At 36.7% G+C, this 19,951-nt stretch overlaps 1 protein-coding gene across 1 annotated transcript in view; it reads right to left on the bottom strand.

Annotated features, from left to right (window-relative positions):
- LOC126484877 (odorant receptor 4-like) overlaps positions 1 to 19,951 on the bottom strand; it is an 81,636-nt gene that overhangs the window by 27,965 nt on the left and 33,720 nt on the right. The window contains exon 4 of the mRNA XM_050108473.1: positions 5,803 to 5,911. Within this exon, the coding sequence (XP_049964430.1) occupies positions 5,803 to 5,911 (109 nt within the window). The remainder of the gene's footprint in view (positions 1 to 5,802; positions 5,912 to 19,951) is intronic.

Here is a 19,951-nt window from a genome sequence, read left to right as displayed (position 1 = left end):
ATTTTTCATTGTAACTGTATGCAACTCAATGTCTTCTGCATGTGATGAGTAGCAATCTATCCTTTTTCCACTGTTGGTATTCTATTCAGAATTTTCCATTGTTTGTACTTAACTACTCTGGTAGATGTATCATCCAACGCATTTGTGTTATTTTATTTTAATTCTCGTGATTATTTTTAATATTTTCCTCTTTGAACAACATAAACATAGGATTAAAGCTGGCTTCTTACTCATGAACGCACTACAAAACAAATTACAGCATAATATAACATGTGGCAAAAGTAATAAATTTCTGTGGTCAGGTGTGTACAAACTCCAGCGCAGAAACTTCTTTAGATAATACTTATTTTATATTCCTTGGATGATATAAGAAACTCTTATATAAACAGAATAACAAAACATTATATGTTGAGTATATGAACACCACTCGGCACACTATGAATAGCATCCTGTCTGATTTAAAAGTTCTTTGTTGAGGACAAAGAGAATGTTTTACCTAATGTAATTGGTGGAACTGAAATATATGTCAGTCAAAAAATTACCGCATTAACTAACTAAATGAACAATGTGAGTCACACAACAGCACCTATTTTGACATCTTCAGACATTTTCTATGACAAAGCGCTTCTGGATGCCATTTAGGCCCACAATACCTCGTCATAATTTCCTTCACCTTTATTATCAGAATTGTGCTTCACAGCAATAGCAACCACATCACCCACTGATGTCAACATAGCCCAAAGGATTCCCCATCCTGCGATCTGGTCTACACTATTGTCACTGATAGGCAACCTGATCTCATCCAACTGCTGATGTCAACTAGGCTGCTTTACAAACTACGATGTTCAGGGTTCTCGATGTTTAATTTCATCTTTATACCACCATTTACTTTCTTACATTTTTATTCTAGCCACATTTATGTCTCATATCTTCAAAGTTATTTTAAATCATTTTATTTTCAGTATAATGTTCAACACTATATGGTATCATCTATAAAGTTGTGTTGCAGCTGCGATGTGATGTGCCATTCTGTATGTAATGCTTTTGTGATCCAGCTGTATAGATAAAGCCTTAAAGTGCATTTTAAACTGGTTTTATGTTATTAATTTTTATCTTACATGATATATTCCATTCTTTTGTCATGTGTGAAATTAGCAGATCTATAGCTTTTGCATATATTAAATTTACATATAATTAATTTAGTATCTGTTTTTAAGTATAAAGATTATGTCAGATTTTAGAAAAGTATATATGGTAAAGTATTTCATTCTACATCTTCTAATATACACTATAAGTATTTCATTCTACGTCTTCTAATATACACTATTTTTTTATTTTCTTTATTTTTGTATGTTTATAACTTCAATCATTTATAACTGGCATTTTGTTTTTGCCAGTCATTGTAGACTTTTTTAAATTTATAAGTAAGCACACTACCAGTTATTGTAAACTTTATTTAACCTATAAATATGCACTCCTTGCTATTGTTCTTGTATGTAATGATTATGTGCCGATGTTTCACTGCTGTAATTTTGGGTATCTTATTCATTTTATTCACACAGTTAAAGTCCGTTCTCTTGTTTTATAAATCTGTTGTTTCTTACATTCAGAAGTAAAATTCTGATGATGGCTGCAAAGCCAAAACCAGTTATCAGCTTCAGTAAAGTAACATGTGACCAAGACAGTGACTTCTATAATCTCTTCCCATCTATAGGAAAAAGAAGTAAATAGTCTGTTACACTTATGATATTCCTTATTTTTTCCTTTTGTGCTATTTTGTCCTATAAGTTTATCTATTACAGTGGTATAGCGCTAACTGAAAATGGATTTGACTTCACATGGGTCTGAAAAATTCTTTTCTCTGTTGTAAGTATTAATCTTCCATTGTCTGTGCTACTTATTGTAGATTCACCATTTTTGCTGATGGCACTACACTACTTATTGATAACTCAGTAGATAAACTTGAGGAAACAGCAAATTAGGTTTTAAGTGAAACAGTGAACTGGTTTAACATTAATGGCCTTTCTTTTAAATTACACTAAAACAAACTATGTTCAGTTCAATGCAACATTCAAAGATGAAGAAATAGTAGCAAAAATATTTGAGCAGGGTGGATACCTCAGAATACCTAGGCTTGCATATTGACAGCAAACTGAACTGGTCAAACCACATCCTGGATCTATGCAAAAGACTGAGTTCAGCAACTTACACATTATGCATTGTTTCTTCTTATAGAAGTATGGAAACCATGAAGTCAGCCTATTATGGTTATTTTCATGCCATTATGGCACATGGAATTATATTTTGGGGTAATCAGTCATTGGCTAAAAAAGTACTGTGTGCACAAAAAAGAGCCATAAGGATCATGTGTGGAATCCATCCTAGAGCCACATGCAGAAATCTTTTTAAGAAACTTGGAATCCTTACATCCACTGCACAATATATATTCTCTTTGATGTGCTTCATAAGGACAGAAAAATCCATTTTTAAACTGAATAGTGCGTATCATAGTCATGAGACGAGAAGAAAACATGATATCCACTATGAACAGGCAAATCTAAGTATGGTAAGAAAGGAGTCCATTTCACTGGCTGTAAGATTTTTAATGCCCTCCCTTCAAGAATTAAGTGTTTTGTAGAAGATGAGCTCTTGTTTAAAAAAAACTTTAAGGCAGTTCCTATTAGAAGGATCATTTTATACGATAGAAGAGTTCCTGAATTACAGTGTATAGCATTTCTTGTAGTGTTAAATGCAAATATGTCCCAAAATCTACATTTGCAATATTTATTTTCTATAACACTTATTTTGTAATATTTATTTATCTCTCAAAATTGATTTTCTGTAGTAGAACCTAAGTTACTGTTTATTGTAATATGAAATCATTTTGTTTTGTTTATATGTGCTACCATAGATTTCTGACACATTCCATATCCTGTGATACTGTCACAACATGGACCACCAGAACATGAAATAAACAAACAAATAAATAAAAATAAATATATAAATGCATAACTTACTTCTTTTCTATCTGCATTTGTAAAAGTCTGGGCAGTCTGTGCAGTATTAAGTGAATTTTCAATTGCTTTACATGGTTTGGTTCCTCTAACAATCTGTGGTAAACACTCTTTCTGTTCCTGGAGACTCCATCATCATTTTATTTTATTATTTTTTTAAAATCACTCATACAAAAGTTTCAGTTCCTCTCTTGCTCATTGAAGTTTGGTTGATTCATCCCTCAGCCAACTTCCTCTTCAGATTTTTGCTTCTCTTACATCAGCTTAAAGTTGAACAGAAAGCTTCTCCAAATTTATCAATGGATTTTGCCATGATCAAATTACTCTATTTTTATGAATTTAAGCATAACATTTAACATATTCAGATTGTTCTGTGTTGCCTGCCTTATGGTACTTCCATAAATGTAACTTCACTGTGTTCTGAGTTGTCTATTATTTCTAGTACTAGTCCAGAAGAAAACACTGACAATAAAGAGGAATAGGATGTTACAATATGTATTATGGCATTTGCAAATAGCTTCTATGCTGCTTGCAGGAGTTAAGATGTCTAATTTTATATTGCCATATTGAACATAAGACATAGTGTAGCTGCATAACTGGTATGTTACACTTGAAGAAAACTTACTAGTTACTATAGAAATCAAAAAACTGCTGTGAAAGTAGCTGAAAATTGATAAATATGATCAAAAATTTTATGTATCTACTGATAAGGGGAAAAAATGTGTAGTACACAACAGAAATATTCCGTTAATAAAGTCATGTGAGGATGACACATGAAACACAAGTTGTAACATATTTCAGAAGTAATATTGTATTTCTTATTAAGATGTGTCCTGGGTGAAATTTTAGCCCAATTAGGTGGGGAATTTATGATAAGTTTACACTTCAAAAACATTTACATTATCAAACTTAATATTTCAAACTGAAGTCACAGTGACACATTCACATTTACTTCCCAAATGGTTTGTGTGCTGGCCCAATTTATTAGCATCTTTTTGCTTCTGTTATCACATACTTTCACCAGTGTCAGATTTTGCTACTACTAACGATACACCATGTATAGAAATTTTGCATTTGGCTAACCCTGGCAACCCTCCCAGCTTGTCGCTTCAAATGGCTGCTTATATTGTTTCGGCCTTAAACCAACCCTGACTGTATGTCAGCTAGCAACTGAGTTTTTGAGTATTTGATATAAAGTCATAAGAAAAGGAAGTAAAGAAAATAGAACAAGATCACTGACTCAAGGACAGCTAATGAAATACCTGAAAATATCTACAGATGGCTGAAGGTAAATGGATTATCATTAAATTTGAGTATGTGTAGTTTAGTACTTCCCATAGTACAACATAACCTGAGCTCATAATCTATTCAAGCAAAGAAATGCAAGAAGCAGAGGGTTCAGTTCTTTGAAACAATAAAGTGACCACAACCTCGTATGAAAAACACGAGCCGGCCATGGTGGCTGAGCGGTTCTAGGTGCTTCAGTCCGGAACTGTGCGACTGCTATGGTCGCAGGTTTGAATCCTGCCTCGAGCATGGATGTGTGTGATGTCCTTAGATTAGATAGGTTTAAGTAGTTCTAAGTTCTAGGGGAGCTGATGACCTCAGGTGTTAAGTCCCATAGTGCTCAGAGCCATTTGAAAAACACAAATCCTGGATGTGTGTGATGTCCTTAGGTTAGTTATGTTTAAGTAGTTCTAAGTTCTAGGTGGCTGATGGCCTCAGGTGTTAAATCCCATAGTGCTCAGAGCCATTTGAAAAACACGAATCCTGGGTGTAATGAAGTGCCTTAGTTCAATTACATTTGTAGTACCTCATCATCTGTACATTTAAGAAATCTGTGTGTGCTAACACTTCCCTTCACCAGCAAATTACTGAATTATATATTGTGGCAGCTTTAATGTGTTAAAATTTCAAATTACAGAGTATGTCACAAGAATGGTATTCTGTGTTTTTCCTAGAACATCATGTAGATGCCTTCTTAATAAATGGATTTCTGACAACTGTTTCACAATACTCATTATCGTGTATATTTATCTTTTCTCAATAATAATAATAATAATTATGGTAATAATAATGCAGCTAACAATAAAGTATTGTTCATAAAGTGAAGATATTCACTTTACATGTCAAACACACTTGCATAGAAGAAAATCAGGAATAGATGCTATAAAACAAAGTGAAACATATATGGTCTAAATAAGATGTTACAGTCACAGAGGTATATAACTTTTCACAAGCTTGCAAAAGAAGGATTATACATGTTTACATGAACTTTTATGCATGTGATGAGATGTCTAGCTTCGCAACACTTTCATAAAAATTGCACAGCTCACATATCATAGTACACAGCATTTTATGTTAGTCAGGTTTATTATTTAACACTGAGACATAACAGTCTTTTCTAAACAGCATAGAATAACGCCATTACTGTTAAATAACATAAATTTACTCCACAATCATGTGCAAAAAACCTAACAATGTTGCTGATAGATTGTAGTAACCTCTACCCCAGACATGGATAACAATACTGAAGGAGCATGTTAACATACTGATGTGCCAGGCATTAATGTTGGCTTTAAAAACTGGAACTACTATCCTTGGGGCAGTTCCTCATCATTATATGTCTTTGTGGACAGCATTGCAGCCCGCCTACCATGGAAAATTCCTTGACAGTACTGAAATATAAGCCCTCATCATTTGTACAACAATCAGCCAGTTGGTCATACAGAAGGCATGCTGTTTAGAAAAGCCATAGCATAGTAAGCAGATGAGGTAGTGAATGTACTTGCCAGATGTGAGATCTGCTGGCCACACCAGCAGTACAGGAAGAGCTGGCCCACGGCTGCAAGGAAGAACTGCGCCGAACTCCACACCTGCATCTGGTCAGCGACTGTCTGCACACAAGATGTCATCAGCAGTTGCAATTACCTCAATAAACTCGCAATAATAATAATTTCTTTTAATTTTATAAAATTTGCTTGGGAAATGAGCAACAATGGAATTTTAACATGGATAGTGGAAGAAATCAACGATACGTTATTGAGAAAGCTATTCCAAAATTTGTCTAGAGTGATTCTGAGAAAATAAGATTCTTATTAATGTCGGTGCATTGATGGTTATTTTAATGCAGCTGCCACCAGATTCATTATTTTTTTTAATTTTATTGAAAACGGTGTAGTCAAGTACGAATTTTGTTTAGTGTTAAATCTGAAGTGCAGCTTACAGTTATTTTAAACATTTATAAATTTACAAGTAATAATATTTCTTTCATTAGAGATTTATAACCTCTTCTTGCAGATTACATGATATAATATGTTCAGCATTGTTGACTTATTAGGGCTTTAATGTTTTGAACTGGGGAATCAGCGTGTTCATGAGGTTTTCTCACAGTTTCTATTGATGTGGAGCTTATTTAGGAAATCTCAGTATAAGAAATTTCTGGACTCTGTCAACTTCTGGATGTACAATGCATGAGGTAGAGAGGGTTTACTACTACAATCCTGTGGTAACCCTCTGTTACCACTCCCATGACATTGGTACCTCATTGGCCATTACCATAATAGGTCACAAAATGCTGGTTCATTATGTTACAACACATTTCACCTGCACTGGTGGCTCATGTCTGGCCACCACATGGCAGTATGATCAAACATCAAAGGCAGCATCATATTGAGGTTGAATGCACAGCCAATGGACAGTGCGACCTCGAGAAACTGACTATAGCCTACATGATATTAACCTGGAGTGGAGAGCACTTATTCTCCTTCTGTTATGATTTGTTCTCAGACACATTTGACTCCGGTCTCAGGACTCTTGGTACTTAATTGGACTCGACCTGGCATTGCGCCTGGACTTTGTACTGAACTTCTAAATTATGTTCTCATTAAACTGACTTTGATATTATATGCACACTTGTTTGCATGTGTAGTTACTACAAGTGATGACAAGTGCAGCTGATCATTCATCATTTTCAATAAAATGATGATGCTGACAGGCACATTGCTGGATGCAGTGCTTCAGAATTTAAGGCACCAACAGCAACTGGAAAGCCAGAGGCATTTAGAAATGCAGCAGTAGGAGCACATGGGCACGCTAAACAGACTGCTGACCAACCTATTAGCACAACCTCAACACTTACCAGCTTACCTGCCACGTTTCCCTACCTACGATACGCATCTCGTGGTCGTGCAGTAGCGTTCTCGCTTCCCACGCCCGGGTTCCCGGGTTCGATTCCCGGTGGGGTCGGGCATTTTCTCTGCCTCGTGATGGCTGGGTGTTGTGTGATGTCCTTAGGTTAGTTAGGTTTAAGTAGTTCTAAGTTCTAGGGGACTGATGAACATAGATGTTAAGTCCCATAGTGCTCAGTGCCATTTGAACCATTTTTTGAACCTACCTACGATGAAACTGCAGAAGATTAGGACTCATACAAAAAAGGTCTATGACAATTTTTGACAGCCTTCAAGGTAATGGATGCCAATTCCACTAAAGCCCTCTTTCTGCAGTGGATATCTTCCTAAATTTTCTTTTCTTTTGGGGAAGTTGGGCTAATTTCACTAACAAAAAAATTTGGGAAGTAGAGGTTTCCCTTGTGTAACAGGTATTGAGATGGATGGATTGGGCAATTGGCTCTCTGCTTATTCTCAATCATAATCAAACATATAGCCAGTCTGCAGCAGGCAAATGGCAGGTGATGGACGTTGAACCTTGGACCCAGGTAAGACACTCTACTATAAGCAATTCCTGAAGAGGCAGTTGATAGCAATGCCAGCAGTTGGCTGCTGCTTGGTCAGGATAGCGTGATAGTGACACGGCATCAGGTGACTGCAGTCTGGTAGGCCAGTGGTGTACTCCGGTGCAAGATGCCCGTTTTGCCCAGGTTGAAAAACACTGGACCAAAGACTTGAGAGCACTGGCTGGCAGCATCTGACCCCCACGATGCAGACCTGGTAGGACCTCACTTCATGCTCGGACCATGAGGCGAGAGTATGAACCCCGGCATGCAGTCTCATGGTGGCAGTGGCAGAATGCTGTCATTGATGGTCAGGCCATCAAGCAGCGGTTGTTGGTTTGCAGCGCAGCTTCAGGAGAACATTGTTGAACCCACAATGAAGACTACACAGGGTGGGCATTGTGCATGGCTTTTCAGAGCTGATGACCTCCTCAGCTAGCCTGGGGGTATATGAATGCCCAAAGTGAGCTTGTATATGCAGAAGACAAGTACTGCCGCCTATTTGCAGTATCATCAAACTTCCTTGCTACTGCAGAAGATGATTAGGAATGTAGACGCTTCATGAACATGCCTGGAAAACTGGGTCACTACCAAAGGTATCAAAATGCTTTGGATGGCTGGAATTAATGCCATGGAGATGGCACTGAGCCCTGGCTGTCACCTGTGTTATTACACTTTTTAGACCCTGTCTAATATCTAAATATGCCAAATACATGAATACCCCTTTACCATATTAAATAAATAGTTTTATTTTATATTTTAGCTTTCATTTTAACTGCACCACCACATAAAAATTGTTACTTTTGCAATGTACACATACTTGCGGTAGTATTTGCGAAAATGAAGATTTTTCACTGTATACATAGCAAGGCAATAGCATGCATTACCAACGTCTGCCATCTTTGGACTTATCAGAATATATACACTGCTGTGCAGAACATAAGGACAAAAGTAACTTTCAGATTGTGTGTTACTGCCTGGTAACATAGATCAATGAAACTTGGACCACACATAGGAATAACTGCTACAGTATAGTACACATCTAACTATACTTCCTATACTTCTATACTCTGCAAACTACTGCGAAGTGTGTGGCAGGGGATTATGTTCCATTGTACCAATTATTAGGAATTTTCTCTTTCCATTCACTTATGGAGCATGGGAAGCATGCTAGTTTAAATGCTGCCATGCATGCTGTAATTAATGCAATGTCATCCTCAATGTGTTGTAATACATTCCTAGACTATTTGACACCTGTTCTTGGAACTTTGTAAGTAGGCTTTCTCGAGATAGTTTACATCTATCTTCAGCAATCTACCAGCTCAGCATATTTTAGCATCTCTGTGATACTCTCCCTTTCAAGATGGTCTGTGGGAGGGGGGTAGTATGAAGAACTTTTGATATTTCTGGAGAGGGATGTCAGCTTGTTAAGTCGCCATAAAAAGTTCCAGTTTGAACACTGCTAAAATCTTGCTTAATACAGACTTTTTATTCATTTATTGAAAGAAAAATACCTGACCACACTGTATTTTTTCTTTCCCGGAGAGCTGGAAGTGGAGGGGGCTGGCCTTCTCTGCATACATTCAATATCCCCCATCCTGTTTGGTACATGTCCCACCCACTTAAGCTATATTCTAGGATGAAACATGCGAAAATTTTGTAAGCGACCTCTTTTGTAGATCGATGGCATTTTCTCCATATTACATCAGTAAACCAAAGTATAGCTCCCAGCCTTTTCCAGGACTGAGCCAATGTGATCATTCCATTTATATCCTTACAAAATGCTATTTGTACCTAGGTTAACCAATTCCAGTAGTCACTCTTTGATGTTGCATTCATAGGATGCTACACTTTTTTCATTTTATGAAGTGCACAATTTTACATTTCTGAACATTTAAAGCTATTTGCCAATCATTGCAGCACTTTGAAATCTTATCAACATCTGACAGAAATATTTATGCAGCTTCTTTCAGACAGTACTTGTAGATAACTGCAGCATCTGCAAAATGTCTTCGGCTACTATTAATATTGTCTGTAAGGTCGTTAATATACAATGTGGGCAGCAGCATGGGTTCCAACACAGTTTGCTAGGTTATATTCAAAGTTACTTCTACATCTGCTGATGATTCTCCATCCAGATAATTTGCTGCATCCATATTACCAAAAAATTCTCAGCCCAGTCACAAATATTGCTTGATACACCACATAATTTTACTTTTGACATAAAGTATAGATGTGGTATTCAGTCAACTGCATTTCAGAAATTAATCTACCTGAATGCCTTGATCCAAGGCTTTCCGAATGTCATGTGACAATATTGCGAGCTAGGTTTTGCATGACTGATGTTTTCAAAATCTATGCTGGCTGGCATGGAGGAGGTCATTCTGTTGAAGATACCTCATTATGTTTGAGCTCAGAATATGTTTTAAGATTCTACAACAAATTGATATCAAGGATACTAGACAGTAGTCTAGCGGATCACTTCCACTAACCTTCTTTTAAAGGGGTGTGACCCATACTTTCTTCCCCCTACTGGGCACAGCTTTTTGTAGGAGGGATGTACGACAGATTATAGTAAAAAAGAAGGCTAACTCAACTGCAACTCCATAGGAATTCCATCACCCTCTGCAACTTCATTCAATTTTAGCAATTTCAGCAGTTTCTCAACACCACGGACACTAACACTTATTTCCCTCATGTTTTCAGTGGTACAAGTATTACGGTGGACCAATCCTCCAGGGTTTTCCTTTGTAAAGGAACATTTGAAAATGGAGTCAATCATTTGTACTTTCTCTCTGTTGTCCTCAATTTCAGTCTGTGTCTCATCTGTTGGTGTCTGGACACTTATTTCGACACCACTAACAGCCCAGAATTTCTTTGGGTTTTGTGAATGATCGTTTGGCAATATCCTGGTTCAATATTCATTGAAGACTCTTACCAGCCAAATGCGTTTCATTTAGCATCTCTCTATCTACACAATGTAACTGAAAGATTTTTTTGTGTTAAGGTCCTATGGGACCAAACTAAGTCACCATGATTTAAGATGGCCCCCTGAACATTAAAAAAGATGGGACATGATTTGTAATAGTGCATGTGACCATCACACATGGCAATGGGTGCTCTGCAACGTGCTCCCATCCTGGCCGCAAGTACAGTAAGGAGGTCTTTCATTAGGGGGTTTTGCTCCTCCAACCGCATAGTTGACAGATACTGGATGGTCCTTAATGTATGTGGACATGCTGCAATCATACCTGAAATATGTGATGTGATGTGATGGGTGGTGTGTGTGTGTGTGTGTGTGTGTGTGTGTGTGTGTGTGTGTGTTATAGTTACACCTCCATCAAATGCAGTTGCACATGGCAGTTCACTTTTACGTTCGCTGTTCTATGAACAAATTAGAGAATGTGTGCTTCAAGTGAGCCATCTAAATTGGCTAGTCCAACAAGTAAGTATGTGGATGCCACATGACTAAAACTACATTATTAGTTCAATAATGCTGTATCACTTCTAATGCCATGCGACTGTTGCTTAAGACTGTTGTTAAACCAGCACTGATTGCTTTACTTTGTTTTTAATAACTAATTATTCAAATGAATAGAAATTTTACCAACAGAAATGCTTTATTTAGAAACTGCAAATTTAGTCATCACTGATATAGCAAGCTGAATTTTTGCCTGTATTCTGTCCCACTTATCAGTTAATAGCTACTTAAAAATATATGTGCATAGCTGGGACCAACAAACAACCACAGAACTAGTTAATAACACCAAAAAGCTGGTAGATTTTTTCATATCACTATTTCCTAACACATTACATGTCAATGGCAGACAGCATCTGCCAATTTTGAAGTGAAGAATTATTTTAATTATCCCATCTCCAGGATTCCCCTTGCTGTTCCTTGCACACACCTCATACCTGTCAGCTTCACCAAGAGTAGAGGAAATACCGGAAGGAGTAATATTGTATGGGCTGTAGTTTCATACATAGCAAGACCAAGAACCAATAGCACTGCACCTCCGCCTTGTCTAGAGATCTCTGAGTTTGCAGCACTGCCAGTTATTTGTTTATCAATTTTTGACAGTTGTGAGTTTGGTGTGCAAGAGTGAAAGCTTAATTTTATTGATATTAACTCTATGAAATCTAAACACAAGTCAGTGACAGTGAAGGGAAAAGAAAAAACGAGAGAGAGAGGAGAAAGGAAAAAAGATCAGGTGAGTTTATTCAGCCTCAAATTTGTTCCTACCTCAAAGTACAATCATAAAGAAAACATCAAAATCAGTCATCTAATGCTCAAGCTGCAAAAGTGGAAAAGAATAAGGATAAATCTGTTATTTGATTGTGTAATAATTATTTTTTATTAATTTCTCATTTCATATCATTTTATTTTCTCTAATGCATTATTGTAAATAATTTCCATTTGTTGACTAATTGGTATGATGTCACTGCAGTGTCCAATGGTAAGGCACAAAACATAACTTGTTCAACTGATGTTCAATGTGCCTTTTAATTTAATGAGAATCATGCTGAAGTTAAACCAGTGAAAAATGGTAAGGATAAACCACTTTTTACTCTCTAGCAACTACAATTTAGTCCCTACCTCTGATCGATATTTGTTGATGGATGTCAGAAGCCATCGTCATTGGAACAACTGACAACATATGCAAACTAACAGTGGGTAGAGCTGTATTTTTACCAGTGTATTGATTCATCATACAGGGACTGACAGTGAGTGACCATGAATGAAGAGCTATTGCACACTTTCACATAACACTGTTGCATCCACGCATAATTTCTACCACAGCTATGAGACGAAGTTGCCAGTACCTCACATTACTGTCTCCTCACACCATTCCTCTTCATTCTGTTGCCATTGCAGTCAAACAGTATAGCTTGTTTACTTTTTCTTAACACATGGAAGGGTGTTGCATATGGAAAAAAAGGATAATTGTCACTGGCATCAATGGAAGCGGAATTTCGCAGGGGATGCTCTCCCAAAGTGCTGGCAACCTTTTCAGTTCTTGATATTTTCTGATGTTAATGGGGAAAAATGTAGATGTTCATTTGTATGACACATGAAATAAGGGGCAGTGGAGAATACACCATACAGACTGAGAGCTGCTGAAAAAGGTCCTCGATATTCAGATGTACAACTGGTGAAGCATTTTCCTAAATGTCTACAGGACAGTATGAGAAAAAGGACATTCCAGAAACAACCAAAGGATTACTTAATGGAAAAAGAATTTTAAAGTGTAGATGAATGTATGTGTTAAGAACAAGGAATGCTGTTATTATTTGTACGTATGTACTGTAATCTAATGAAAATATTGTAGTTTGATGTGTGTAAAAGCTTCTGAATTCTATCACAGACTTCTGAGCAGCACTAAGGAATTCATACCTAAAGAAAAATTGAAAATCCTATAAAATGTTGAAGAGTCATTGCTTATTAACTTGTCAGCCTGAATAGCTCATTCATTAGCAAGTTGGCTTTCAGGTGTAAAGGTGCTGGATTCAATTCACCAAGAACCCCCAACTTCAAAAAAATTGTAAAACAGAGATGTTATTTTAACGACAAAGAAAAACGTATGATAAAAATTGAATCATGATATAGGATTCAATTAATTACTCAACTCCACATTTGAATGCACTATATTTATTATTATATCCACACATAACATGTTTTAATGAAAACAAACAAAAGTGAACTTATATTGAACTGAAAATGAATAATAAGTGTATTCTGTGAACCACACACTGGAATACTTGTATATGAACCCCAGTAATACAGCAATTAAACTAATTTTTCAAAATTACTTTCTGGCGCACGTATTATTTCATTCCATTCTGTCCAAACAAAACATTGCATCTAACACAGCACTTCCTCGTTGATTTGTTCTGTGACCTATTATACTTCCAACAACTTCTCTTTTTCTATTTGTTTTCTCTTGTGGCCTGTATACAGTCTCTTCCACTCCAAGCAGTGAAAGTCTGCATGCCACCTGATCTCCTTAGGAACCTCTGGTGCTTGACATCTCCATTCTATTTGGCGTTTTATAAGTTCCCATGCCAGATTGGTCAGGAAAGTAATTCTGTTCAGTGCTTTATCTTCCTTTTTATTGAATTTTTAAATGCAAAATGAATTTATTACAACTAAGTTTAATAGATTGTAGTACGTTACAATAGGCCAGTGCCTTTTATTTCTTGTCACATCATTGAGACAGATGGCCAACAAAGTCCATGCCAACTTCTATCATGTTGTAAAATGTTATGATCTCAGACTTTTTCACATTCCCTGTATTGATAACAATATCATTGTGCATTGTAGAAACTACAAGGACAGCTTTTTTATTCTTAGGAACAGTGCCACACAGCAGTCTGCCCTTCAATCCCACAACCAACCAACCACCCAACAGTACCACGCAAGGGTCTTGTCCTTTTGAAAGCTGAAGATTTTTCTGTTCTTTGTTTGTTTGGAAGAAACTCCACAGGTACATTGTGTTTACTTCACTAAAGTTTTCCCATGTGAGTAACGACCTCATCTTTAAGGCTTTCAGTAAGAGAATACATCAGAAACCAATTATCGGTGCTTACATTTTTGTTACTGCCCACAATGGTTCCACCATTCTTATTACTACATCAAGTGGTTTATTGCTTTGTTTATAAAGTCCATCAGCCTGCAAACCAACATAGGTTTCAAGCATATTATACAATACTTAGCATAAATCCATTAATATAGGCACTTAAGACTGAAAAATAAGTAACTTACCTATCAAAATAGAAATGGTAACACTAATAGTCACTTGGGTTACAATTGTCAACCAGGGCATACAAAGTGGATGAACATATTTTTATATTTCCTAACAATATCTATGTACAATGGAAAATGGTGAAAAACTGACCTTTAAAGTGTAACTCGACGCTATACAAATTCATGTCTGTGGACAACACGAATGAGCGAGAAGATAACAAAAAGAAAATTGCTGGGTGAAATAAACAAGCATTGTGCTACTTTGCACTGTCACCAATCTTTACAATCTAACACTAGGTTATCAATATGCTGAATTTAATATCATATTCATTACTACATGTAAAAGTTCCTGCCACAGTTTAACAGGAGTATCTTTATAATGTGCCTTCATGAAACCTCATTACTTCTGCATGACTTTTCTACCAAAACAGATGATCGACATTGTTAAAACTCTGCAAAATGGTTGGAACTGCTTTCCTCTGCACTAATACTCTTCCTCAGGAATTTATGTACTCCTTTTCCTCTAAAAGCTGTATTCACTGGAAGTTTTACAGGCTGTACAGCTTGTCTCACTTCTTTCATCCCCATGTGAGTCGTACCTGAACTCATCGACAGAATTCGGAAGACTTCATGTTGTTTGCAACTGCTGACAAGGTACGTGATCGAAGCTCACCAAGCAAAAAATTAGTCACCCCTAGAGAAAATATTACAAGCATCATTTAATACCCTGTAATTCCACCCCTGCACTTGATGACCACCTGGTTTCAGTTAGGAAGTGAGTCCACAAGGTTTTGCACATCCTCACTGATTTGATCATGCAATCCCAACAATTTGTGGAAATGCTGATGTTGGCACTTTGCTCACTGTTCCAACATGTCCCATAGATTTCCTATGGGATTCAGGACATTCAAGGGCGGAGGAGCGTTCAAAAAACCATTTACTTATTCTTCCAGTCCGATGAACTATGCTGTTGTCATCTTCAAAAATACGGGTATCAATAGAATATTCATCACGCAGATGTTGATTGAAAGGCAACACCTGATCATTCAGAAGTTTTAAACAAACACGCTGGTTCGTGTTAGTGGTCGCCTCGATGATCAGACCCAATTCATGAGAAGAAAAATACCCCAAAAACATCACAGACCCACCTCCAACTTGAACCTGACCTTGCTCACATTTAGGATGAAATATTTCATCTCCACTCTATGACATGCATCATTTGAATATAGGCAAGAACACGATTCATCAGACCGTATTACATTCCACCAGTCAGCCACTGTCCATTTTGAATGATTTCTAGCCCACTGAGGACACACAGCTTTACATGCCTTTGTGAGCAATGGCCTCGTATGAGGTGACTGACTTCAAACTCTCATTGCATGCAGTTCCCGTCATAGTGTTCTATCGCTAATAAGTTGAGATGGACCTTCATTTAGTATCTACAGCAATTCCTATCGAGTTTGGAAAAGACTTTGATTCATAAGATGTGAAATGCATCTCTGGTCACTCTGAGTAGGATTTTTTCTGACCACAGTTCTGATGACGACGTGTTTTGTAGTCACGTGTGTTACACCACTACTTGTAGACACACTGAACAGTCTGTTGTGAAACACCCAGAAATCCAGCAACTTCACACATTGTGTGGCCATGTGCACAGCCAAACACAATTGCTCACTTTTTGCTACACTCCTTACGTTTACCCATGTTTAAGTACAATGTCCACTCGAACAATAAATGTCTCATTGATAACTACTTTTTATGCTCACACAGAAGCAGTGCTCGTATGGTTGATCACATGACTCAATCACTGATTGCTAGTTCCGTATGCTCAGAGAGAGGCAGTGCTCATATGGTCAATCACATGACTCAATCATTGCACCATCTGTAAAGGCTTAATGCTTCATCTGTGAATGTGCACTGGGGTGACTAACTTTTTTATCAGGAGAGCTTATCAACATGAGGCACTGCACTAGCTATTACTCAATGATCTACGTGTTACATCTCTTTAGAAACATTCTCACAAAATGTTGTTACTTATGTGCATCACTTCCACCACAGCAAGTGATCAGTATAAATTGTGAATTGTTTGTGAGTGTTTGTGTGTGTAAAAAAATCTTCTATCTTCTCACTGCACCATTCCTCAAGCAGGGGTGGTCATCTTGCTCCCCTCTGTGCTAACTGTGGTCTCATAATCTCAGGAATTAAAATAAATAAGATAAGCTACATATTTGAGTGCTCAGTTACTGAGTTCATAGGTGTGAATGATAAAACATTATTCCTACTGATATTTTACAAGTAAAGCCCTGATGTTACTCTTTTACCATATTTTATTGAGTGATGTCAGGCAATTCTCCAACATAAACTCCTTCAGGGCACTCTGTTTCAAGTATGCCCTCTCAATAGAGATTTTCTTGCATTTTTACGTTTTCTAATTTTAAATGCATTTTCTTTGGTTTAGGAGAGTCATTTGATAATTGTTGGTGAAATTGTCTTCATACATTAGATAATTTTTGCCAGTTGACTCATTACTGTAATAGTTTAGGAAATTACATCTCCCAGTGCTAAAAACTTATTAATAAAAACTATTTAAAATATATTGAAATAAAATATTTTCCAACACTCATGGCGAAACTGCTAATGCTACAGATACTGGATCCAAACTGAAAAAAACTCCTGGATTAAGATGTCAGGTACAAAATTTTGCGTCAAATATATGACAGAGGTAAACACTACTCCAGGGAGAGGAATGAGAGGTTTTAACAGTTAAATGATATTCCTTTCTTCAAGGGCACTCACATCCCATCAACTGATATGGGGTGCAGCTTTTCAATGTATACAGTCTTGTTGGCTAATAACAGATGATCGTTCACTTTCGACAACATGAGAATGTCATTGCAATGCACTCAGAAAGAATAAGTTGAATTAAAAGCTTTACTTATGGTACTGAAGACCATGGTTCATGGATCTTAAGTTTATGCATATGGTATTAATTTGTAATATAATTCTAAACATTTATTGTACGACAGTTTTCTTCTTTTTATAATGCGTCTTCTTAAGATTTAGGTGATTTATTAAGATCTTTTTTTTTTAGGTGAACCACCCAAAAAAATTTCTGGCAGAAGTTAATTATCTTTAATTTCCTACAGCTCTACTTCAATGTAAACTTCCAAACACTGAATGTGTGCCGCATGACTAACTAATTACAGTGAAAGTCAACAAGCATTATTTTGTTGTCTTTGTCATCTTTTTTCTACTCAATATGAGACAGTTCAATCATACTTCTCTTCAAAATCAGGGCATCAACATCAAAAGCAAAATAAATAAATAAATAAATGACTGGATCCCAGAACATTAATTTTGCAATCTTCGTAAGGAATGTTACTTAAAATGGCGAAACTATGAGATTCTGTAAAAATGCTCAGATATTATATTCCAAAGAATCGGGTAGTAGGTTGAAAACGAAACTTGTGTTTGGTAACATATACTAATATGGCTATTTGTTGTGATATTTCTTGCTCAAAGACACTTGGCCTTCAGAGGTTCACCTCAGAATATGGGAGATCCAAATTTGCTTGGAACATTAGAGCTCTTGAGTCACTACATTCCAATTCTTGCAAAACAGATTAGCAAGATCAGAGATGACCATGAAGCTGGAATTTACAAGTAAATTATCCGTGTAATGATAGATGAATTGATTTCTAGTTGTGCCCTTTATGTATGTAGAGCCATCTTGAAAAAGAGAGAGAATACAGACTATTTTTTTTATTATTGTAGGTGAAACTCCTGATTCAAAACATGTTAAACACACAACATTCATTTGCATTATACTTTCTAAAACTTGGAAATTGATAAATATGAAATAAATGAACGGTTTTTGGAATTTGTGGATTGTCATAAAAAATAAATAAAACTAACAGGAGTTGCCATTGTATACGGTACTTAATTCAGTCAGCACTTGCAAAACACTCAATTCTTATTAGTAAATTATGCGAGCGAATGAGTTAATGGAAGTAATATGAGTGGAGTCCTATTGCAAAATTGTCTCCATCTCCAGTCATAGCATTAACTTACGTGGGGATCATGCAGCTGAGAGCTGTCAGGAAACAGAGCTGTTAGAATTTCTCATCAGTATGTAAGGTTGTTGAATCACCTCGAATAAAGTAGAGATACTGTACTTTATTCGAGGTGATTCACAAACTTACATACTGACGAGAAATTCTAAATAGTGTGTTGGAATTTTGTTATATTTCACATGTAATACCCGTCAGAGTGCTCAGGTTAAAACTGTTAAGACCAATTGCACCTCATCTGGGTAAGATTGCCATTGCTGATGAAACTCTCAGTCAGTTAAATTTGTCAGCTGAAACACATTCTATGGCATGGGGTACTTGGGATTATGTGGAATCATGGCATTAATTCAGCTAAAGCTTTTGTTATCAATTAACTTCAGAAGCAAATTACTACAAGTTTTAGATACTAACACTGATGTTGAGGTAGGAAAAACAGAACTCATTAACTGATTTAAAATATTTTCGCAAAAGTTGGGACACTATGCTCGCTGAGTCGAAAGTTGCTGACAGTGCATTCAATATGATCTGGAACTTCGGGCGACGAAGATGAAATCATTTAAAGATGAAATCAGAAATGAAGTTACAGACGTGAATTCAGAAGATTTATTCAACATAAATGTTTTTTGTGTCATTATTGGCATCTTGTGTGACTCGCAAACCGGGTATGAAACTGTGAAGGTTTCAGATGAAACATTTGGATCTTTATCGAAATACTAAAAGATGACAGATTATCGTTGAGGCATGGACGTTATCACTGACTATCATAATGATGTCACAACAGATTTAGAAGATGAGATTAAATATTTAAAACAATTCATACTTCAAACTCTGAAGACATTGCTTTGGAACCATTAGATCTATTGATAAGACGCATGAGCTTAAAGTTTCAAGCTTATTTCCGAATGTATGTGCAGCTTTCGCATTTTTTGTACTCTTCCAGTGACTGATCTGGAGCAGAAAGATAATTACACACTCTGGCTCGTATTAAAAATTGTCTCTGATCGACTATGCCTCAACGTCATCTCGCAGATTTAGGGACCTTGGCAAGCGAATTTAATTTGCCAAGGCAACTAGAATTCGATAATGTGATTTAAACATTTGCTTAGCGAAAGGGTCACAACGCATGCTTTGCAGCGTGTTCCTATGCCACAACGTTGGTAATTAGTTGGTAGGGTACTCATATATACATTATCGTTAATACGTACGGGTTGACTCATATTGACTAGTAGGGAAAAGGCGGCAGCTTGACGGCGTTTCTGTTCGTCTCGTCGCGTCTTTCTTTCATTTACGTTCTGTGCAATATTGTGGCAGTTGTACGTATGTCCAAGTTTCATCGAGCCATTTTGCTTGGCAGTGACACACCATACGAAAGTTACTTTCTTCCTTAAGC

Source organism: Schistocerca serialis, chromosome 6, assembly GCF_023864345.2.
Source record: "Schistocerca serialis cubense isolate TAMUIC-IGC-003099 chromosome 6, iqSchSeri2.2, whole genome shotgun sequence".
NCBI classification, from domain to species: Eukaryota; Metazoa; Arthropoda; class Insecta; order Orthoptera; family Acrididae; genus Schistocerca; species Schistocerca serialis.
This window is presented reverse-complemented; position numbering and strand designations above follow the sequence as displayed.